The sequence below is a fragment of the Drosophila sulfurigaster genome, chromosome 2R (assembly GCF_023558435.1).
Source record: "Drosophila sulfurigaster albostrigata strain 15112-1811.04 chromosome 2R, ASM2355843v2, whole genome shotgun sequence".
Lineage (NCBI taxonomy): Eukaryota > Metazoa > Arthropoda > Insecta > Diptera > Drosophilidae > Drosophila > Drosophila sulfurigaster.
The window spans coordinates 14,702,214-14,726,005 of record NC_084882.1 but is presented as its reverse complement, the minus strand read 5'-3'; the positions used below and the strand labels follow the sequence as shown (position 1 = coordinate 14,726,005).

The following is a 23,792-nucleotide window of genomic DNA, read 5'->3' as shown; positions in this document are numbered from 1 at the left end:
CTTTAAGCATTGTAGATGAAAAGCTAAAATATTGATTAAAATTTTCTATTAAATCTTTTGAATTTAATGGAAAAATCTATATTTTTTAAAAGTTTTCTTAAGCACTTTCTATCAGTAGCAGCTGCTGGATTTTTGTATTCATTTTCAACCTGATGATAATTTTAAGAACTTGCTACACTTTTTGTTCAAGTGTAAAAGCAAAACTCAAAGATGGTTAAGTCAGTCGGTCGGAGTTGGACTGGGCCAGCACTTAAGCGAAATGACTGCAACTCAACTTTGGCCAAATGCAAGTACATTGAAATGACAGGCAACAACAGTCCGAGGATGCACCGCACCACCGACCATGTCTCAGTTGGCCTCTTGTCTGTTGTCGTCGTATTTATCACGGCTGTCTACATGCAACAGGAGAAACGAAGATATGCAGAAGAAGACGAAGAAGAAGGGCGTGTTTTCTGAGCAGAATTTGCCGCAGGTCAGGTTACCGGGCAAGCAGATTTTTAATTTGTGATTTGCGTTCGCGTTACTTTGGCGTCGTGTTTATAATTCGTTGTTGCTCATCTTGTCGTTTGACTTGTTGTTCTTCTTGTTGTTGCAGCAAATGAAATGGAACAGGTAGCGAAGACGCCCTATCTGCTGAATATGTATAACGAGTGGCGTCGAGTTCATTGGCCGCACTGCAAAGAACTCGATGCAAATGCAGACTGTGAGCTTATCCAGTTTGTCAGTGTATTTTATTGAATTTCATTGATAATTGCTGGCAACATGCATGTTGCACGTTGTACGTTGCATGCTGCACACTGCTCGTTGCTCGTTGTTCCTTGTTCGTTTCTCATTGCTCTTGCAGTTTGTTACAGCGCACACAGTTGTTTGACTGTTTGTTTGTTTGGTTGTTTGTTCGATTGTAATTCAATTGCTGTGTTTGCATGCCAGCTCTAAATACGCCGCTGCTGCTGCTGGAGCTCACAGCTCGAATTGGGCAGAATCGATTCGAAATTCAATTTGGGTCATATGCAATCAATCAGTTATCGTCGGGTAAGCGAACCCTTTGAGCAGTCATTCAACCCTTTTTGCTACCAACTACAACTACTACTCGTCCATGACTCAACGCGATTCTTTATTGATTGGATTAAATGTGCCACATCTCGCTCGAATAGTGAAATCTGGTTTCACACAAGACTTCAACTTAAACTTGTTTTGGTTTAAGACATTTTAATGACCAATATTAACATCATGTGACCAAAGCGCGTCATCAGCGACACCAAATGTAATATCGGTGAATTGTTATAAACAACTATGATAAAGCTTTTTTTTGGTCGCAATTATGGCCTTATAAACGGGCAACACTGCGGAACGCGTTAAAATTAATTAAAGTCGTAATTTTTCCATTTCAATTATTTACCACAGTAACAACAACAACAACAGCTACGAAAAAAGTGGCATGCTTGACCAATGTTCAGGGCAGTGGCAAGGTGTCAATGCTGAAATTATTTGACGTTAATTTTGCTTGTCAGGTAAGAGGAGGCGAACGGAGGGAGGAAGGCAGAGTTGAGTTAGATTCAAATCAAGAGATTGACTAAAAATCGCACTTAGCTAAATGTTTGTCACGCGAACCAACAAGCACGTGATGCTCTTGTTCTGTCTTTTGTTACAGTTCTTGCTTCAGCTACGAGCATTATTTGCATTGCTTGGAGTGTCATGCAAATTGAGTACTTAGCAAATTGTTGTAATTAAAAATCGCACACGCAAAGTCGCGCGCGTTTCGCCAGAGACTTTTTGTTGTTCAGCAAAGTATTTTAGAATTGAAAAGTCAACAAACAGGGATTTCAATTTCGTAATACGTTTAATGAATACACAAACTTGCATAAGTAAATAAGTTGCTCAAAATTTGCTAACGGGTTTCGTTTCGTGGAAAGCTTTCAAACCTTTGATCCCCTTTGGACTTTATATCCAATTTCTAAAATCCCCCCAAGTGACTAATATAGTCTCGGTAAACAAATTGAAGAGTCTATCAATAATTTAATTATCATTTGGCTATTCCAAAAAGCGATTAAAACACTTTTTACGGGCAACAATAAAGCTACAACTAAGTGTAAACAAGTTCTGAGAACTCCGATGACATCTGTGAAATTATGCAATTATAAATTAGAAATGCTACCGAAATAATTTCAATTTTCAATGCTAAAATCAATATGTATGCTTATTTATTTTCTACCTCAATGTATGTTTTCATTAAAGCAAATAAACGAACATGTTAAATACATACAACAAAAAAAAATCGGATTATTGCACTACTTTGAAGTGGGCAAATTCATGAGTGTGAATGTTTAATGAGTGCATTCAATTGAAAGCTCATAAATATTTGCCGGTAATGAGTGTGTCACTGTATGTGTGCATGTGTATGTGTGACTGCTTGGGTGTGGGTGTCAATGTGGTTGTGAGTGGAGCTCCTTTGGCGCTGTGGTTAACTGTCGCGGTCGCTCTTGCTCTTCTTGCTGCTGCTGCTGTGGAGCCTGTCATATTTATGAAAGGTTAATCCTGGCTTGACAATCTGACAGGGCGACAGAGTTTAATTGGTCAATGTCAGATAGTTTGACACATGGGCTTTATAATTGATGTAGCTCATTAAGCGAACATTATGTTTATACTTCAACCAACATGCCGCACTTTTTTAGTTCTTCGATGTTCGATGTTTAGACGGTATTCAGGGGCCAATTGTTGGCAACACGATTGAGGCCAACAGAAATATGGTTAAAATGTAGATTTATGCAAATGGCCCACTCGTATCCTGTCTCCTTTACTTTTTTTCTGCATTGCTCTCTAGCTGCCAATGCAGCCTCCACCCCGTATATATGTAGAAAGTCTACTTCTCCCTATCCTTTTGGCTTTGTCTCCTCCTGTCTATTTCTGCCTCAGCCCTCTGGCTGTCTGTTTGTCAGTTTGCTGTTGCCGCTGTCTCTTGGATGTGTATAGAGTGTATTGCATTTAATATTTATTCGCTTTTATTTTTCTTTTTTTACGTTCTTTCCTTCGGCGAGAGAAGTCCGCAAGAGAAAAACGCGTCGACGTATACACGTATATTCTGAGCTGAACGGAATAGAAATACGACAGCGCTCGGCACAGGTAGGAAAGAGGAAAATTAAAAATGCGATTGCGATTAAAATTGCATGACAAACGCATTGCAAAATGTTGCATGTTTAGTCGTTGCGCTCTGTGACAGTTCTTCTTCAGCCCTCTGCCCTCTGCCTTTTGCCTGCCACACCTTCTTTTTTCTCAACTCAAGTTGCCTCCGGCAGCTTCTAATGTATCATGATGGTTTAAATAAATGTGTAACAGAGCATACAATGGGCGGGCGTGATTCACTCAACTCAGCACAGCCCAGTGCCTGGTAGAGAGTGAGTGATTTCACAACGGTTAGCGGAGCTTATGGCACATCAATTCACACTTACCTTTAATCAATTCCAGGTGTTAACTGTCGCCTCTATGCAAATGAACTCGAATCCGTTTCAAATCACAAATAAAAAAACGTCAATTGCTTCTGTCTGGCTGGTTTCGCGGAAATAGAAGAAGAGGTAGGGGAGAAATTGAAATACATACAAATGTGTGTGTTTGATTGATCAATTATATAGCGAGATAATTTTAACCCGCGGCTAATAAGTGTGTATATTTTTAGATTGACTATTTGACTTAATGACAAATTTCACTAATCGCCATTTGCAAATCGCAAACATTTTAAATTATTTGCTTATGTTGTTATATATGGCTTATAAATTGGCCAGTTGCCCAGCTACGGATCGGGGCATCATCTAGTATTCGAAGAACGAAATAATTTCCTGTGCCAACGGCCGCCACACGCGACACTCGCCTTCGCTTTTTAATGGCAGTTGAAAGTGGCAAGTCGCAAATGCACAAGTGATAAACACAAAGCACAAAGAGAACCAGAAACAAATGGCTAAAAGCGAACGCGCGCAATCACCACAAATTATGAGACAGCTACGAAAAGTTGGCTGTGAAAGGCGATGCAGCAGGTACTGTGCGGTGTCTAGGTTCAGATACACGGGCAGGCGCAGAGACAGACACAGAAACAGAAAAAGAGATAACAGAAAAGGGGAATCACGTGACCGGTCTGTGATTTTCTAATGTCACCGGCGGGTTTTGGGGGCCATTTTTGTTTTGATTTAGATTTTGGTTTTCGTTTTGGTTTTGGTTTCGGTTTCTGTTTTTAAATTATTTCTCTGTTGTTGCTTTTCGTTTCTGTTGTATTTTTGTTGTGCTGTTGCTTGTTTTTACAGTTTTTTCCCGATTTTTTTTTTTGTCGCGCACTTGTCGTTTTGCTGTGAGCGCCTGAATGTCAAATGATTTGCCACGAAAATTTTTATGCTTTATTTATATAAAGGCACTAATTAATTTCTCTCTTTCTGCTAGTGTATGTGTGTGTTTGCTGGGCAATTACGCGACCAGAAAATGATGTTAATGCGATTGCGGATAGGCGGCTAGCCAGCTAAACAAGCTAAACAATAATAATTTGCGGAAACTGTCACATAGCAACCGCCCTAAGCAATTGAAACATTTTATTGTTGTTCCGAACAGCTATTATTATTAATTTAACGGAATGTTTTTAAACAGTTTTGTGTTTTGTTTTGTGTGTGTGCGCATCGCATCGTTCAGCGCTCAGGTAAACATTCGTCCGTCTCATTCATTTTACTTAGACCGGAACATTCATACTTAGCTTTAGCTAACTGGCTGAACCTGTCCCAAGATCAAGTAAGTAAATAACGTATGTATGCTAGGTGCATAGTTCATTTGTAAAACAGAATGAATAATTTAATAATCAGTTCGTTGTAAGAGATTAATTTTAGGATTTGGCTGGGAACCAGTTTCCCTAGTCATTCATTTGACATATTTTATTTTAATGCGTCTTTCTGGTAAATCACATCTGCATAATGCCTTAACGAAAACACGTTTAAGTTCACGCCAAATTATGCTAAAATTCTGGTCATATTCAATCAAGTCAAAAATTATAAACATATTCCGTTTCTATGCGGCGCTCTTTCTCTCATGTCTCAAGAATTCCCTAACGACACTTAATTAGCATTTAAATGTCTAAATTTTTATTTCGAATTTACATTTATTTATTGATTATATGATGATTTGTTGTTGTCCCATATCCGAAACCTAAGTTCGACCCTCGTAATCATTTTTTTTATACTTTGTAGTCACAAAGTATTTAAGAAAAATTTCCACTGCAATTTATATGTTCAGGCACAACATTTTACGAAACGAACATAAATTTGTTTTTTTTTTAGTTTCCCAGCGCCCTTCGAAGGGCGCACGTGTGGACGACCTTTTATTTGTTTTTCATTTCATTATTTTTGTTTTTTTTTTTTTAAATGTTTGTCACGATTTTCACTTGTCACTTGGAGGTAAAACTATGCAGCTAATTAGCCATATGAGTGATGACCCTATCGAGGGTTCGATCTGTGTCTTTAATGTGACAATTTGTCTATTTTTAAATTCGAGAGTTCCGACAGATGATGATGAATCGATAAACAAGCGTTTCTATTTTCAGACGCATTGGTTGATCGCTTGAATTAAACTGATTGGATTGCTGATGATTCGATTTTAAATTAAGCTACAATTTCTAACGGCAATTGCAACACTCAAAATATAATTGAGTAATTGTTTGCGTATTTGCATTTGTTTTGGATTATTTACATTTCGATTTTGTACTTTTATTTCGGCAATCGGGCTGTTGTGTGATATTTTATTTGTGTTGCTCTGCTGCTCTCTATTGAAATTGTATTTCTATTTTCACTTTTGTGATCGGATCGGTGAAGCGCGCTGCGTCTTGTGTCTGCGAGTGCCACGACGGGTTTGTTGTCATCGGCGGCTGCGTTTGCCTCTTGGGCGGCGCTTTTGTTGGCTCGATCTCGTTCGCGGTCGCGGACGCTTCGCCTCGCTTCGACGTCGCGACGTTTGCGACGTCAGGTGCGACAGAGGTCGTTACGTTTGCGCTTGCGTTTAACGTCGTCATCAACGTCGCCGTTGTCGCTGTAAGGTTCGTGTGTCGTCGACGTCGTCGTTGACGTTAACGTCGTCGCTAAAGCTTGCTGCGCAGTCAGCGCTGCAGTCGTTGGATTTTATTGTACAATAAATGAATGCACATCTTGGCCTGGCCTGGCCAAAGGCAAATATGCGTATGGTGTTGTTTAATGAATTGCCTTGCAAGCCGGTTTTTTACATACACAGTCCAGCACCGATCGTAGTCGCATCTTGAGCATCTCTGTAACACTTGACTACACTTGGACTCGCTGCGGTGTCAATGGGTTGAGCAAATATGTGTGTGTATTGTGTATATACACAGGCAAAATAATGGGCACATGCAACACGCGCTAGTCGCCAAACGTCAACGAAATACCATCAACAATTGGCGGCTGCCCTTTGCACAATTAAGCAATTGCCTATCGACAGAGTCAAGTCCATGGCGTTTGTCTGGGGGCGTGTGAGCCGTGTTTATTATTGGAAAATGCATTTTGTACACTTTGTCCATGAATCATTTTTCACAGTTGACGCGTTAATTATCGCGCCTCAACTTGTTGGCTCAGGCTGGGTGGGGAGGATTGGCTTTGAAGAAGTCACGGCAACCACAAATATTTGCTATTAATCGCTTCGTTTGGCGCTCAAGTCGTTGTCGTGGCACAAACGTTGCAACTTCTGCCAACTTCCGGCAACAATTTTCAGTCGGCACACAGACAAGTGGCCTCAGTGCCGCCAGTGCGAAATGCAAAAGTTTTTGCATTAAATGCAAAATAGTGTTAAATAATTTCTGCTATTTTACGATCATTTTTCATCGTCTGGCGCCTCGTTCTCTCAACTCAACTCAATGCAACGCAACAAAAAACGGAAGTGTTAACCCACCCACCCACAGTTGCTGACTGAGCTGCCAGCCATTCTAGCAGTCTGCCTTGCCTGTCTGCCATTCTGTCTGCCACACCGCTTACTTTATAACCACCGTTGGTAACAAGTACACAAGAGTAAGGGGAGAGCGTCGGGGAATGACGTGAATTAGCTTAAAACCGCATGTAGATTTGTTGATAACAAGCCGCACACTCACTCTCACTGCCATTCGTACGCTGAGCAAGTGTTGTTGTTGTTCTCTGTTCTCTGTGTTGTGTGTGTGCTAAGGACGAGCATGGTGCAGTCAGTTAGATGCTGTCAAGTTGCGAATTTTATGCGAAATGTTTAGTAATTAGTTGCATCCGCCAGAGGAAATTACTTAGCAGCGCCGCTGCTGTCGACTGCAAGCACCCCAATTTCAATTCCAATCCCTTAAGAGCGTTGACAGCTCTGAAGAAAGCCCACGCGTCGTATGTGCAATATGCTGGCTTGTGCTGTGCTCTGTGCTGTGCATCTACATTACTCATACGCAGCGTGCACTTGCTTTGCTTGGCGCCAGGCGTTAAATTAACTAATTAAAAGTTTCACAACTTGAACTGCTCGTCGTCTCTGTCTCTGTCTTTCCCTTTTTCTATTACTAAGTCTATCCCGCTTGCACTATGTCGCTTTGAGTCTATTTTGTTAACCGAGACCCCAGACAATTATTTGTAGCTGCTGTTTTAATTCAGCTAAAATATTTGCACGCACCACAACAGGAAGACAAACTACATTCGTGTTCATAGGGGCTGACCTCAACCCTTCTGTTGACGCTGTCTTTGTTTGCCTGCTAAACGCATCAGCTGGGGGCAACAACATCACAGTGAAAAACTGTTACAATTAACAACACTGTCTTGCATCCATGTTTGTCCGTTACTCTCTTCTGTGTCGTGTGCAACTTTTACCGAGCGCGCGGCACACTTTACACCTTTGCCTAGACATGGGTTGGGTTAGGCTGGCATCACGTGTGTAATTAGCACCTGACTGTTTACTTATTCGGCTGCCGGGCGAACTTTGCATGTCGTACTGTTCTACTACTTAGTATAGTGTGTCTGCCTGCGATTTGATTAATGAAGCTGCAGCCGCTTTGTGGCAATTTGACATTAATTATTTAATTGCTTCACAAAATGTTTTTTTAAGCTCTATAATATACGCATATAAGCGCAGCTAACCATGAAGCGAAAGTTTGCTCTTGGATGGCTGCCACTTTTTGCGTGCATAATTTCGATAATCCTACTTTAGTTATTATTATGGCGCTTCTAGCTTATTTTTGGGTAATAAAAACATAATACGCTCAAATTAGATAAAACATTTTCAACAAATCATTCGACCTTAATAAAATTAAATAGTTAAATAATTTCAATATTTGCTTAGTAATTATTTTCACAAACAAAGCAGTATTTATATTTAAACATAGCGCCGCAAAGTATGCTAAGAAATTTAAATTTATTTGAAGCTCAAAAGTATGCAACAAAAAACGTTATTTACCACTGCTTGCATATAAATCATACGTCGCGTTGGCAACTCTGACGACAGTTGCGTCAACTGTGTGAGATGGCTGCCTTTTACCGTTGCGCCTTTCGTTTTCTCGCCAGTGCGAAAAATCAATACCACGACTAGCGTTGAGTTTTTCATTCAGTTTTTGCGCATGTGGCAAATAAGGCGAGTCGACATTTAAATTGATAATCATATTGCTCGAGGCATGCTTGTAGATTTCAGGCGATTTGTGAATAATTTTTCTATTTTTAAATGGTTTAACATGGCACTTTTGCTGCAGCACACAAAAACACTCTCGCTGCTTGACATTAGCCTTGACTTTTGACTGTCGCCTGGAACAGGGTTGTCAGCTCTCATTTGCATTTCAATTTGAATATTTTGAGGAAATGAAAAGACATTTGGCTTTTAAAGAATTTAAGAATACCTTTCAGTTTTTATTACATATTATGTAGTTCGCTTTCGGATTGTTGGTATTTTGTTGTTACTTTTGTTTTTCTGTTTTCTTTTTTTACTTAACGGCAATAATTTTAAAACATTTTATTTATATGTATTTTGTTGTTTGTTGCTGTAGGTAGGTTCCATAGTTTGTAGCATTTGCTATGTTGTTGATGAGTTCAAGTTTAGCCTCATGAAATTTGGATAACTATTTATTTAGTCGACCTGCTTAATTGTAAGGTATTTAATTTAATAGAATTTTTATTGTCCTTTAAATGGACATATTTCACTTAGCTAATAGTTTTTCTGTTTTTCTTTTAGTTGTATTTGGTATGCCTTAAACTGCTGGCGTTCTTTTTATATGTATATTTTCATGTAGTTATATTGTTTTTGGTTTTTTCTTTTTTTGTAAATGTTCAATTCAGAGTCTTAGAATCTAGAAGATGTTAGGAAAACACTTTTCATATACAAGAAGAGTACTCGTACAGTGTGTACAGGATGTACTATATTTATTTATCTATATGCGTAAATAAGTTTACATACGTGTATGCGTTGCTTTAACTCAACTGGTGTGTATGTAGTTTAATGAGAGTTTGCACAAACAAAACGGAAACTTTTTAAATGCGTTTTAGTTTAGTTTAGTTGAGTTGTCGAAATTTACAAATAGGTTTTTCTTTTTTTTTTTAGTTGTTTTTCATTTTTTGTTACTGAGAGAGATGCATTTTCAGTTGCTACATCTCGCATGTTGTTTGCTTTAGTTGAACTATGATATATGAGCACCTAATTGCTAAAAGTTTTCTTTCAACTATGGTAGTTTAGGTTACAACTGGGTCTCTGCATGTATGTCTCAGGGTACGAGTTGGGATTGTTTACGCTTAGCTTACGTCTGCTATAATTAAATACTTCATTTTATACTTTGTCCATGTGTTTTTTTGGTTTTTTGTTTTGCTTTTAGTTTTGGTTTTACTCAGCTTACATGCGAAATTTCAATTCTTTGGTGGCTTCAATTTGCAATTTTCTTTTGCACAATTTACATTTTGTTTATATCTAAATATTTGTATATCAATATTTGACATAATTCGAGAATAATGTTAAGTATTTACATTGCTTAAGTTACTAATAAATTTATGCTATAGGTTCCTTCTTGCGTTCATTCTGCAGTGATTTGTTATTGTAAATTTACTTCTTTATGGGGGTGAATTTAGATGCTTGGTCTATAAGATGAGATAAGTGAAATGAATGTTGTCCAAGACGTTAAAAGGGGCTCATATTTTAACGTATTTGACCATCCCGTAAAACATAAAATAATCGGATCTATGTTATTTCCAGTTCCATTTCCCGGAACAGGAAAATGTGAAATGCGAAATGTGAATATGCGTAACTCATAGCACCATGTTACTTCGTTGTTAGCCATATGAATATATTTGTGTAACTATATGTATAGGTTTTTTTTTTGTTTGTGTGTAAATAATTTAAAATCAATGATTTTTGTCTAGAACTCGTCTCGTATAACAGCAACAAAATGATTAACAATTTCAATGGCAAGTTTCGATTAAATTATGTTAACTACATGTAATTTCTTATTAGCTTAAAACTCTACGATGATTAATAATGCAAATGTGCAGTAAATATGGTGTAATCCTTAATTCGTAAAATTATCGTTTATGGCTATCGCTAAAGTTATCCATTATCTTTTTTTAGTATTTAAGTATATTGAATCGTTTTTTGAGGGGGAGAAACCTTGAAATACATACACATATACACTTCTCTTACATTTTTGTATAGCATTAAATTTACAATGCAAAATCGTACACAAGTCGTAACAGTGTTTGTTAGATTGTTATTCATCTCTCTTGTTATCAAAAGAACTAACACTATATTCTGTTAGATTGGATACGGTATTTAGGGGATTATTACGCGGTTTTGGACATTGTGGGGGGAAACAAATTGGAAACTTACGGGGAATTTGCGAGTACAATGAATTTGGAGCGCGTAATTGTAGTGGAAGACTTCCGCTTAAAATGTAGGTAGTTAATTATTTAAACAGTTTTTTGTTGCTTGTATTTTATCAAGTTTGATTCTTGATTTACACAATTTAATTTGTATATAGTCGTAATTATATATATTTGTCAATTTCATATATATATAGTATATCGTATTTGCTTAGTTTGATTAATTACTCATAATATTTAACTATTACACTCAACTATATAACAGAGAGACACGATACGATAAGAAGTTAAAAATTTGCTATGCACATTCTGCACAATACAATTAAATATGTTAAATGGTTAAACATTTGATTTTATGCTAAATACATGAACTACTTATAAATGTACTCGTATTTAATGTTACTGGCTCTTCTTTCTTTCATTAAATTTGTAAATTAAAATATTCAACTTTGATATATGCTGCTTTATTAATAATATTATTAATATTAGTATTATTATTATTTATAATATTATTACGAGTCTATTGCCTAATGCTAAAAGCTACGGTTATTAGCAAAAAATGTTAATCAATACTATTGAAATACATATTATAAGTTAAGTTAAATTAAATTAAATTATTTGATCTTTGGTTTTTTATAATGAAATAATTTCATTTAAGCATTTCAGTCATTTTTTGTTGTAGTGCCGCTCCATTTAATATTCTTCATACTTATATTTCAATTCAAGTTGGGCTGCTCTTTAAGTATAATCGTAATGGCAATAAATTCATTATCATTTAACATACTTACATACGTACATACACATTTATATTCAGGCATTGGATTTGCTTAGTTTTCAACAGAAAATCAAAATATGAAAATTGAAATGAATCATGCAATCATCACGAAACTCTCCTCGAACCGTTTAAACTGAATCGCTTTGCACAAGTTTTGCAATTAATCAAGTGAAACCATTTTATTGCCCATTGAGGTCCCGTAGTTCATAAATATTTATGCTGTCAGCGAGAATAAATATGAGTTCTTAAGTGCACATTTATTATCGAACACCACTGGGTATTTTATGATCGCTCTGAGCGGTTGTTGCGTTTTCCTCCTATTCAATATTAATTGCTTTAATGAGCATTCTAATGGCGTCTGCTTGCGAAAATAAGCCACAAATAGCATCACAATGCAACAAAACTCATTAACCTTGTGTAATGTTGTAATATTGTCTGTCTAGAATCTATTCCAGCAAAGCAGTTTATTCTATGCACTGAGTGATTATCATGTGCGAACTGTAAACAAAATGTAAAGCTGAGTCGAAAGTGATTTATTCGGGCATTTTGACTTTAATAAAACGCTTAATTATGACAGTCAGGCATTAGCAAATATTGTGATTAAATATTCCCATCTGATGGTGGCCTTAATCGAATCAAATATTTATATGTTCTTTGACAAAACAAAATTTGAATTTGAATTTTGTAATAGTTCAGTTCAACTTGTCGATTGCTGTGTAATTGCCAGGTTAATCGGGCATTAAATTAGCTTATGACGTGGCGCATTCTCTTATATCGCAGAGCAGCACAGCGCAGCGCAATAAATGTTGACAGAAATTTGTAATTACAAATTCTAATTTTCGCACTCGCCGCACACTTAATAATTTAATTTGACATATGAATTTGCGGCCGCTACAGTGCTGGCGGCTTTTTGCTCAAAGCAAATATTTTTTAATAAATATTTTCGATCAACGTTTTTGTCATTTGCCACGACTATTTGCATTTTGTTGTTTTTGTTTTGTCTATAAATGTTTTTTTTTTGTTCAATAATGATTTCAATATAATTAAGGCACACAAATCAAAAAAATGAAGGGGGGAATGTGCAGAAATTTGCATAAAAAGTGTATAATTGAATTATGTGTTTTAATGCAAATAATTTAATAGTGTTCAATTATTACTATTGTTTATTAGCTTGTATGTTATTTATGCTAATTGAAAGACCTTTCTAATAAATTATGCACAATATTCTGTCATGTGGCGAAAACCATTAACAATTTCCGAAATGCTTTCCCAAAATGCTCAATTGACGACGTATGAGCAACGTCATATTACGCATACGCCGCATAGACTTAACGCCAGCGAGTAACGTTTAATGTTGTTCTTGTTGTAGCTTTGCACTTTGTGCGAAAATGACTTTCGATGTGCCAGCGAAAACAAAGCCCGTGCGGAATGTGTTCCCTCACTCGACACTCATCCTTCGCCTGTCGTCGTCGCACCTAAGTGCAGTTAAGTGCTCTAGGTGTGTGTATGTGTGGGTGTGTTTGTGTATGTCGCGCATTTTAATGTGCTGCTTCTGCTGCCTTGCCATTGATTTCAATTCTTTTCGATTTCACTTTTTTGTGCCATTACTTTTGTTGCTATTTTTTTCTGTTCTGTTTTATTCTGCGCTCAAATTGTCATTTAAGTGCAGTTTGCAGTGCTGACAATGACATTGTCCCTCTGCAGTTTTTGTAGTGCTGGTGGTGGTGGTGGTAGGGTATATAAAAAAATGCATGTTGATGGCAAAAGAAAAACTGCTGTCTTTATACACACAGTACATTCAAATGATTCAGTTTGGAAACTGACAGAATTGTCTACCGCATTATTTATGAGCATTTTAACGTTTTACGTTAAAGGCGACAACTCAAGAGGTTGGGGACGAATGGGGTGGCCAATAAATTTGATATATTTGCGGTGTGTTGAAAGCCCAAACGCTAAAAGCACCCATAAACATTTCAGAAGTCAACTGATTGCATCTTCTATGATGGTGGCAACTTCTTACATTTTTCACAAAGTGTCCAAAATATGAAAGAGTCTTACTCACATGGCAACGAACGAGTGTATTTTACTATATGCATATTTGTGTGTGTTTCGCCTTTTGGACTTGCACACAAAATAGTAAATAGTGTGATTGCATGGGCCATATGCCAAAAACATGCCTTTAGATGTATCTTGTGGCGCCTCCCTCTCTTTGGCTGAATGACGTGCCATCCATTTGAATGCACAGCCCGAAAAATTATGGCATCTAAAGTGCTGCTAGCTCTATATATAGTATAAAGTACACTTTTGGATTTCTATCTGCAATATTTGTGTAGGCCCATTAGATGTGGCTTTCTGTTGTTACATTTTGTTTTATTTCAGTGTATGCATAAAACTGGAGCGTCCCAGTTTGCTTGTTGTATTGTGGTATTTGGTGGAATTTTCCATCATTTTCGTGCCTAGAAATCCACTTTCTATTCAAAGCAGAATTGCAGCGAAGTGACTAAATGGAAATAAAAATAAATTTAATTTTGTAGCACAGTGTCATTTGGCGCGTCTACATTTCGATGGCCTCAATCTAAGTGCCAGACAATATGTGCCAGCCTTTGCATTGTTTACTTACACCTCCCATCCTCCCCCTGTTGCTGATGTATGTTGAGGGAAAATGAAAATTTGTGAAATAATATCGAGTTGAATGGCCATTCAGTCTGCATAAAAGATGTTTGCTTTGCTGGAATTTGTGTTTGCACACAGTTTGAGGGTTTCACGGCGAGACGAGTATGGCAAATATCTATGCGGGTATGTGTGTGTGTGTGTACGTTTCGTGGTTCGAGGAGAGCCTTAGAAATGTAACTAAAAAACGCGTAAACTGAAATTGAGAGATTCCATCAAATTCACAGCCGTTCATTGCTTTTGAAATGAGCTACAATGTTCGTTACTTTTCAAGGGAAATAAAAAAAATAGCGAAGAAATGCTAACTAACTAACTGTACACAAAACACAAATACGAACGAAAAGGAACTGAAAAGTTGAAAGAGTAGAAGCAGAAGTCGGTGTAAACGAAGCAAATCTAACGCCTGTAATGCTGATACATGCCATGCCCATAGCCCATGGGTGTGCTGCCCATGGCACGTTCGGTAGCCTTCTCGATGCTCGCATAAACGCACCTGTAACAGCACACATAGGCCAAACATCACTTGAACAGGATGCGTCGGAAGGCGCGCCGGAAGTCCTTGTTGAAGATGGTATAGATGGCCGGATTGAGCGCCGAATTCATGTAGCCCAACCAGAATGCAATCGCAAACGCCGACTCCGGTATATTGCAATGACTGCTACAAGCGGGCACCAAAATGTATAGAAAGAAGAACGGCAGCCAGCAGGCAATAAAACTGCCCATGATTAGACCCAATATCAACGTCGCTCGCTTCTCCTTCTTGCGGGCAATGCGTCGCTTCTCCTTCTCGGGATCCCTCGGTTTCGGCGTTTTCGGTATGGCTGGCTCCAGTTCCGTTTTGGCCGCCAGCTCCTTGCTCTTGGCTGCCGCAGCGGCTGCGCTGTTTTTGGCCGCAACTGTGGCAGCCTTGGACTCGTTGCGTCGCTGCTGGTTCGATTTGCGACCAAAGATGGGCTGGCAAAGGCGAAACTTGAGCGGTTTGACTACCGCACAGCGACTAACCACGCCCGAGTCCGAGCTGGAAGGATCGAATTCACTCACCATATCCGTGTCGATGCCCACCGATAGCGCTCTGCATCGTCCGGCAATCGGCGAGACGCGCAACTCATTGCTAGTTGCTACCGCCGCATTGCCGCCACTTGCTACCCCACTGTTGCTGCTGTTGTTGTTCGCCATTGCTGCGCTGCCCGTGGTGTTGGCACTGACATCGGTGGCCACGCTGCCGTTGTTGTTATTCAGCACATTGATGGAGTTGCTGCTGCCCATGGACGGCGGCACGGGCACATTGAGGCCAACACCGCGACCCGTTGCAATCGTGCTGACCTGCAGCGTTTCTTTCGGCGAGCTGGGCACACTGCTCGCTGCGGATGCAGCCGCATTTGCATTTATCAGGCATTGATTGGGATTGGCATAGGCGAGTGCTGCAGCCTGGGCGGCAACAGCTTCGAGTTCGCCCGCTTCCGAGGTGGATATATCGGAGGCAAGATCCATAGTTACCGTCGGTATTTGCATAGGTAACGTCGCGCTGTTCGGTGGTGTCTCAATGGTGGCTATCTGTCGCTGCTGATGCAGCTGCAGCTGCGTTGCGCCGCTGGAGGATGGCATCGGTATTGTTCCTTTCTTGTTGGCGGTGGTGAAGCTCGTAACCTGGAGAGAGAAACAGAGAGAGGGAGAAAGAGCGAGGAGTGAGTGAGCTGAAGCATATGGCGGGGCTGTTACATGGCTTTTCCATTTCCAAAATCCCTTTTAAGTCTGTTTACAGGCGCGTCAGAGCGCAACGATTACGCAAACAAAGGCGGCAACGCGGCAAAGTTGCGGCAAATGGGGCAAGGTGGCAGTAGTGTGGCGTGGCATGGCGAGGCATGCTGCATATGCAATGAGAGCAGCAACAACAATTACCAATGGCAATTAACAGCGCCCGAAAATGCTGCTGCAGCGCACCCTTGTGAGTGTGTAATCATGTGAGCCGAGTGCACGAGTGTGGGTTAATCTCATGCCTGTCTGTGTGTTGCAACTGCGAATGCCAACTGCCAACTGCCTGCTCTGGGGTCAGCTTTGTTTGCACGAAAATGCTGGTCAAGTGTCGCTCTCGTTCGCGTTTTCGTTTTCGTTCTCGGACGTTGGTTCTTATTTTTTTTTATCGGCGCGTTTGGTTAATTGAAAATGCAAATTGTGAATGAATTGGCTTTAAAATGTTTTTGTCCGCTCTTGTTTCGATGCGCCAACGTAATTCCAGGTAATTAGACTTTTCAGTAATTAATGCTACGTGTATCGCTTAGAGAATTTCAGCACTCAATCAGAGAACTTTGACACTCCATCCGCTTGCCCGCTTTTGCGATTATTTGCCGTGAAAATCAAGAGTAAGCCATCAGGCATCATCGGCAACAGGGAACAGCACAAAAGCGCTAACGGACGTCATTTTGTTGAATGGAAGAACGCTGCACAATGGCTGCTACCATCGTTTGTGCCCCAAATGAGCAAAATGGGCGAACGTGGCAAAAGTGCAATGGATGCTGCTGACTGCTGAAAAGTTGCAGCACGTAGCACAAATGCGGACAAGAAAGCGTGCACGTCTGTCTGTCTGTGTGTACGTATGTGTGTGTGCGTGTGCCACTTGCACCTGTGCAATGCAAAAAGCACTTTAAAAATGCGCGAGTGCGCTCTGACTTTAAGCCAGCGCCGCATTACGCATACGCCACAGCTGCCAGTGCAAGTGTCAGAGCCAATTTCGATTGCTGGCGATGCTGAATGCGTGGCATGTTCATTCAAATGGCAACATTTGCATTTACAGTGGTTGCTACAGCTGCAGCTGCGGGCAGCGACTGCTGCAATTCATTCGCTCATCCGCTTTTGACAGGACAATCGCCTGTGGATGACAACAATGAATCAGTTTGGTATATGAATTCTACGGGTAATCACGACTCAAAACCACACGTCTCTGTCATTGCTTGGCGCAACTTTATCGCTCGTCGTCAATTGTCACTTACCTGTTCGTTGTTTGTTTTACGCGGATGTTTTTTAATGCCGCGTCTCGCCCGCGCCTTGGCGGCAAAGTAAATTCGTATGTACACAAATACCATAATGCAGCTGGGTATGTAGAAGGAGCCGAGCGCCGAATAGAGCACGTAGCCAATGTCCTCGCTTAGCTGCAAGCAGAAGAGAGAAAACGTTTAAATATTGATTTGTGATGGAGAAACAAGCTTTTCCTCCCTTCCCTTGCTCTTCAGCTTGCTCGCTTTTCAGCAGAGATTTATAACTTAAGTTGCGCAAATCCCAAAGAAAAACATGTATTCATCTTGAGATTTTGCGAGCAAGTTTAAGTTGTGCTCACCAACTGCATCCAATTTGTCAATTTTCACGAAGCAAGAAACATAATAAATACAGTCAGAGTATCATATCATAGTTTAAGCTTAGTGCTTTTCTATCACGATTTATGCTCTTCAATGAGATACAATTTTCATTTTTAGCTAATAGTTTTACATTTCACCTTTTACGTCTGCTTGTTCGATAAAGTTGATAAATCATTTATGCTGCTGCAAGGTTTTATTTCTTTGCTGGAATTGACAGCAGGTTACTTTTTTGTGTGTGTTTTGGGAGGATTTGCAGTTGGTTACAATTTAAGAACTTAAATTGAATGTAAAATTGCTTGACTGGTTGAGCCTTTTATGGACTAACTTACTAAGGACTTTGGTTTGGACTTTTGCTTGGGCATTTGGCATTGAAGTACGACGACCAGACAGGGAGAGAGAATGAATGGTATGTTCTCTGGCAGTTATTGAGTGCATTAGACTGATTTTACGTTGGAAAATGCATTTACTGCTCTCACTTCCCGCTTGGCTGAAAATGCTTTGTCAGTTTTACTGTTGCTGTTGACTGCTGTGAAAAATGTGCAAAAAATGCAAAGTGCACGATTTGCACGGAAATTTCATAACGATAAATGAAGTAAAAATATTAAATTACTGCACACAAAAGCATTGCGAGTCTTTTCGCTGCTGTGACACAAACACAGAGAGAGAGGAAGAGAACAAAGTGACGGAGAAAGGTCGTGAATAAGCAAAATGGACGCCATATTTTGAAGCAATGGTATTTCATTTATTTAAAGCTGGCGGAATTAAATTGCATCATAGTTTTTGATATCTTGCCACATTGCTGCTTTGCTGCCTCTCGTTACTTTGTCGTTGTTGGCTGAGTGAGTTTCCGCTTATAATCTGCGGTCTCTCTTTCCCTTGACTCTCTACCGCGAAAACTCTTCACAAAATTATGCAAATTAAGTGTTTTGATGAAAAGCATACAAAGAAGAGCACTTGATGCCTCGCAGAGATTGCTTAAGAGCCGGAGCGGCATTTTTGCCGTCCCTTTTGCAGTCATTGTTAGTGTTGCTTTCGCGCATTATTATGAAAAGCCATTGTTATTTTTGTTCGTCCGGGTAATAGCAAAATTCTCGCCGCAACAACATTTTTTGGCAAGTGCGCCAAGAGGCCAGCTGCTTTTAGATTTCCAGCTATTTAAGCAGTTGTGTCAGGTGTGTGTTGTGTGTTGGGAAACTGCCTGCAATGCCTGACTTGAGTTCAGCTATAGAAATTGGCAAACAAGTTGTGTGTCGGGTATACACACAGAACTAGCACAAGAATTGTAAACTAAATTTATTTAACTTGTAATCCGCTTACACGCAAAGCAAGCAATACCATTCCGGGGAGAGCGGGGATGTTGCTAAATTGAATTTTTGAATAGCTGCAATGCAATGTGATGTGGAGGAGTGGGCCACGATATTGGGGAGATTCTGAGAGGGTGATTGGGCAGTGCCTGCGGCTCTAGTTGAGCCGGGGTTTATCTTAAGTCGCAGCATCGTCTGCGTCTGCGGCGGCTGCATAAACTTTATCCGGCCGCTGAGCACAAAATAAATTTCTCGACAACGTTGTAGGATCTTCGTCTGCTGCTGCTGCTGCTGCTACTGCCGCACACAACTTGCCGCAACAAAATAAGCATAAAGTATTAAACGTCAGTATAATGTTGCCAAAATATACGGCTACGAGCACAGCACAAGTACGTGTGGTAGATAAAGAGTAAAGAGAGGCGGAGTGGGAGAGGGAGAGAAAAGTCGAGTATGTATGCACATCAAGTGGCAGGTTGCAGTTGTGGGCAATGGCAAAAACCAGGGGCCAACAGCTACTTAAACGGGCTGACTGATATTTCAGCTTATTGCCAAGAGGCAGGAAGCGTAAGTCGTAGTTGCTGTTGCTTCTGCTGCTGCTGCTGCAGTTGCAGGATAACTCATTGTTGTTGCCGTTGCAGCATCATAATAAATCGTCTCATCATTTAGGGTTTACTGTTGATATATTGACAGCATTTGTCAGCACACCCACAGCTAGCCCAATGGAGCATGACTCCTGCTGCTCCTCTCGACTACTGCTGCTGTTGTCGACTGCTCTTCTGCTCTGGCAGATATCGATATTTAAGCGCTACGTATACGCAATGTTGCTGCAAGTTCACTTAAAGTAACATTTGCCGGCAAAAGTTACAACGTGTGAAAAAGATGGCCTTCCCTTTTTACAGCTCATAAGTAAAACGCAAAACTTTTGGGGCATAGGCATAAAAGTTACGTATACGCCACGCTGGCTGGCACTTTGGCTGGCACGTAATCTTAACACCTGCGGGCGTGTGGGTGATCGCCCACAACTTTGCTTCCACTTAGTATATGATAATCATGTGAAATCCGAGCGTGGCCAAAGAGGTTTTACTAACGCATTTGTACAAAGCTCTTCACGAGACGACGGCAACAGCAACGGCAACAGGCGTTCACTGATTACGTTCCTTAAGCAAATGGCAAGCAGCGAGTGGCATGCAACTACTAAACTTCAACATCAGCAGACCCAGAAGCAGAAGCTTACAATAAATTGTCAACGGTGCGTGTGCGTGCTGGGAACTTTAGTGAGCGGATTTAATGTAATTGAAAAGTTTGCTTTCGCCTGCTGCATTTGCAGCTGCCCATTTTCCAAGTCGCTCGCACTCCATCACATTTCTTTTGTCGTTTTTTGCTTCATTTTCATCATTTCTCCGTTACCCATTACCCATTTCCCATTATCCATTTGCGTTGGTGGATGCTGCTTCGTCGTTGTTGTTTTCATCTGAGCTGCATTTGCGCTAATTTGCAGATTTTCAAATTGCGCTGAGCGCCTTTGTTTATTTAAAAGTTCTTTTTGCGCGCAGCCAAGTCCGTGTAAAGTGGAAAAGATGCGAAAAGAAAAATAATTATTCTGCAATTTTTAATTAAATGGCAATGGAAATTGCTTGCTGCCGTTGTGTTGTTGTTGCTGTTGCTGTTACTGTTGCTATTGTAGCTGTTCTGTTCTGTTCTGGGTCTTCTTCCTGTTGCCGTTCGCTATGCAGAACTTAAGCTGGTGGAAACAAAAACTCATTATGGGCAACCAAAATCGTTAGGGGAGGTGACACGTCGAAGCGACAACATCGGTGACGACGTCGCCAACGATGACTGAGAGGAGGAAAGAGAGCGAAAGCAAAGCAAAAAGTGTTGATGTACACACAAGTGCCAGGAAGGATGACGAGAACGAAATGGTTGGCAAAGTGTTGATGAGAGCGCACAATTTATTGAAATGTAAACATCAAGCGAGCGGCACACTCAAATGACTGTAATTAAAAGATAAAAATGTTGTCCACGCAGCGTGCACGCGGGGCCACGTGCCGTATGAGTGATGCGCGAAACACAGAGGGAGAGAAATCGTTTTTAAGTACATATTTTAAAGCTAAATCAACTGGCCGCTTATATGTGCTTATGACACGTTTCCGTCTCTTAACTGACACATACATACATACATAAACAATAAAAAAATGGAAAAGGAAAAACAAAACAAATAACAAGAATTATATGGCAAAAATTCCGTTGTAAACACAAAAGAATTCCAATCCGAATCGTTGCTGAAAGTTTGCACAAAAAGTGAACGCAAGTGTTTGTGCATGTGTATGTGCATGTGTGTAGAGAAAAAGTGCGTTTTGGCCCGAGGACATCAGCTCTCTGACATGGTCGAAGACGGAAACAAGGGCGAATGGCGGCTGTCATCATCAGCATTGTTGTCGTTGTCGTTGCAACTTTTTCAGAGGGACAACAACGAGCTCAAGACTCGAATGGTTGCAAAGACAACTGCAGCACAGCATTCCCTTCTTACACTTCTGACCCGCTTTTGGACAAATGGTGGATCCACAAGGCCGAAACGCCGCTGTTGAAACAATCAATAAATCTAAAGTGCGAGACTACTGAGAATACACACACACACAGTGCACTTCTCGCATTCAATGCTAGCAAAAAGAAGATGCAGCTTTCTTTTGGCATTTTTTTTTTGCTTTCGTTTTTGTGCTTTGACAATGTTGTCAGTGCTTGTGAATTCAGTGAATGCTGCTGTTGCTGGTCGGCCCCTCGACCAATCCGACTGAATGACTGACTTGAGTTGAGTTGGGTTTCTTAGCCATACTTATTTGCATTGCCATTGCCATTGCCAATGGTTCCGCAACTTCAGCATTCTTTATTTGTCGCTGCTCAGTGGAGCAACCATTTTGTAGTTTGCGCTGCCAATTTGCCTGGCAGTTTCCTTTCGCTTTTGCACCAGACTTGACTTGGACTTGCACTTGCATTTCAATTGACTGCATTCTGTTTGCCCCGAAGCTCTCACTCTCACTCTCTCTCTTTCTCGCTCTGGGACACCAATTCCCAATTCAGTTCTGTTGGAATTGTCGCCCGTTGACTTTATTTTCTTTGCCTTTTCGCATTTCCACAACTTTACGCTTGCCCGCACTCGCCATAAACTTAAATCAATTGCTCAAAGGGAAAACGCAAAGAAAATAAATGGGGGGAAGATAAAATAACAAAAAGAATGGAAAAAAATGGCTACTTTAATGCACATTTATGTTTGAGTAACAATCTGCCCCGTTGTCTGAATGTCCAACACGCGCCACAGTCGTCGCCAATTAAAAGACACCAACGCTCTATAGTTGAAGAAAAAAATAAACAGATGCCCGCTGATAATGGACGCAAGCGAAGGCTATGAGAATCTGCCATAAAATACGCTGGAAATACGTTACAGCAGCTCGGTTATTATTTCGAGTCTGTTACCAATGCTCTCTCTGCAGTAATATACCCGATTTGGTGTAAGCATTGGTTTTTGGGGCTTGTGGCGGTCGCGAGGCAGTTCGTTATTGTTGCCTAATTGCGGCTAACGGCATGGTTCATTAAATTGCAATTTTTTAGCACAATGTTGTGTCATGCGCTAAAGCCACGGGAAATGCATTGGTCGCCATTATGTGCCATGAAAAGTAGGCAACAAAAACCGAAAGCAACCAAAAATGTTGTTGCCGTAATATGCTAGAGGCATTTTAATTGTGGCCAACGCAGTTTTATGGCTTTATTATTTGATTTTGTTGCCCAACAAAAAAAAAACAAAAACAATAACAAGAACAACAATAGCAACAGGACTGGCAATCCCTATGCTCCACTCTCTCTATATTCTTCAATCCCATTCCCTCCCATTCTCGTTCTCTGTTTGACACTTCCGCTGCGAAACGGCGTTTTTATTGTGCGGCCTGATATTTTTAATGCCAACCACTTTATGCTGATTGCCATGCTCCGTCCGTCCGTCCGTCCGTGCGTCTGGCAGACGGTATTATCGTAAAAATAAAACCACAACTCGCCAACTGTTGCTGCATCGCGCGCACACGTTTTTGCCTATTGCAGCGGCCTCTGCCATTGATGTCGTTGTTTTGTTCCCGATCGTTCACAGCGGAAATTGCTTGTTGACACGCAGACACGATATGTAAGTGTGCGTGTGTGTGTGTGTGTGACCTACTGCACGGCAATTTGTTTTCTCACTTTGCTAGTGGTCAACTTTTAAGCTTGCGAGCTCAGTTGCCAGCCAGCCAGCTCGCTCCAATTGCTAAATTTTGATTGATGTTTATCCTTAGCCATGGTGCGCACCATAATTACAGCATACGATTTGCATTCCGTTTTATTAGATTACAGGCTTCGCTGCCCGACGATGACGATGATGATGATGACTCTATTTACGGGACTAGGTAATGAGAAGAGAGGGAACCTAGCGAGGGGGGACGCAGTTATTGATTTAGCCTCATTGGCATTCGGGGCTGTCGAATGAAATGAAATGTGTAATTAATACGGGTATTGTCTCACTCTAATGGCTGCCGCATAAATATCACAATAAGCTAATGGGGCAATCGCAGGGAGCGCCACAGCCAGCGTCAGTAAAATGCCAGAAAATTAATTTCCATATACATGTGTGTAAGCCCTGCCCTTATATGCTCGTGTGCATGTGTGTGTGTGTAATGTATGCTAGGCTCGGCCAAAATGTATGATAATATTATGCTTTTAACCACAATGTCGCATACATTGTTAATCATTTGCAGTTGCCATCGCTTGTAACAAATTGCTGCCAAATTGTTGTTTTGGGGCTTGACTTTTCCACACACACACACACAAACACGCATACACCAGCACAAGTATAAGCATATAA

The 23,792-nt window shown here is 40.4% G+C and overlaps 1 protein-coding gene and 1 long non-coding RNA gene across 2 annotated transcripts in view; both read right to left on the bottom strand.

The window, feature by feature from the left end:
* Positions 1 to 2,914: 2,914 nt before the first annotated feature.
* On the bottom strand, positions 2,915 to 5,899 carry LOC133838113 (uncharacterized). The gene is made up of 3 exons (XR_009893912.1): positions 5,713 to 5,899; positions 3,447 to 3,543; positions 2,915 to 3,382 (listed from the first exon to the last, which is right to left on the bottom strand). It is a non-coding gene; the product is annotated as an uncharacterized LOC133838113 (long non-coding RNA).
* A 3,528-nt stretch (positions 5,900 to 9,427) lies between these two features.
* The window catches only part of LOC133836498 (alpha-2Db adrenergic receptor), a 50,606-nt gene continuing 36,241 nt past the window's right edge, over positions 9,428 to 23,792 (bottom strand). The window contains exons 2-3 of the mRNA XM_062267022.1: positions 17,247 to 17,405; positions 9,428 to 15,906 (exon numbers count right to left, since the gene is read on the bottom strand). Coding sequence (XP_062123006.1) covers positions 14,779 to 15,906; positions 17,247 to 17,405 — 1,287 coding nt within the window. The 3' untranslated portion in view covers positions 9,428 to 14,778. The remainder of the gene's footprint in view (positions 15,907 to 17,246; positions 17,406 to 23,792) is intronic.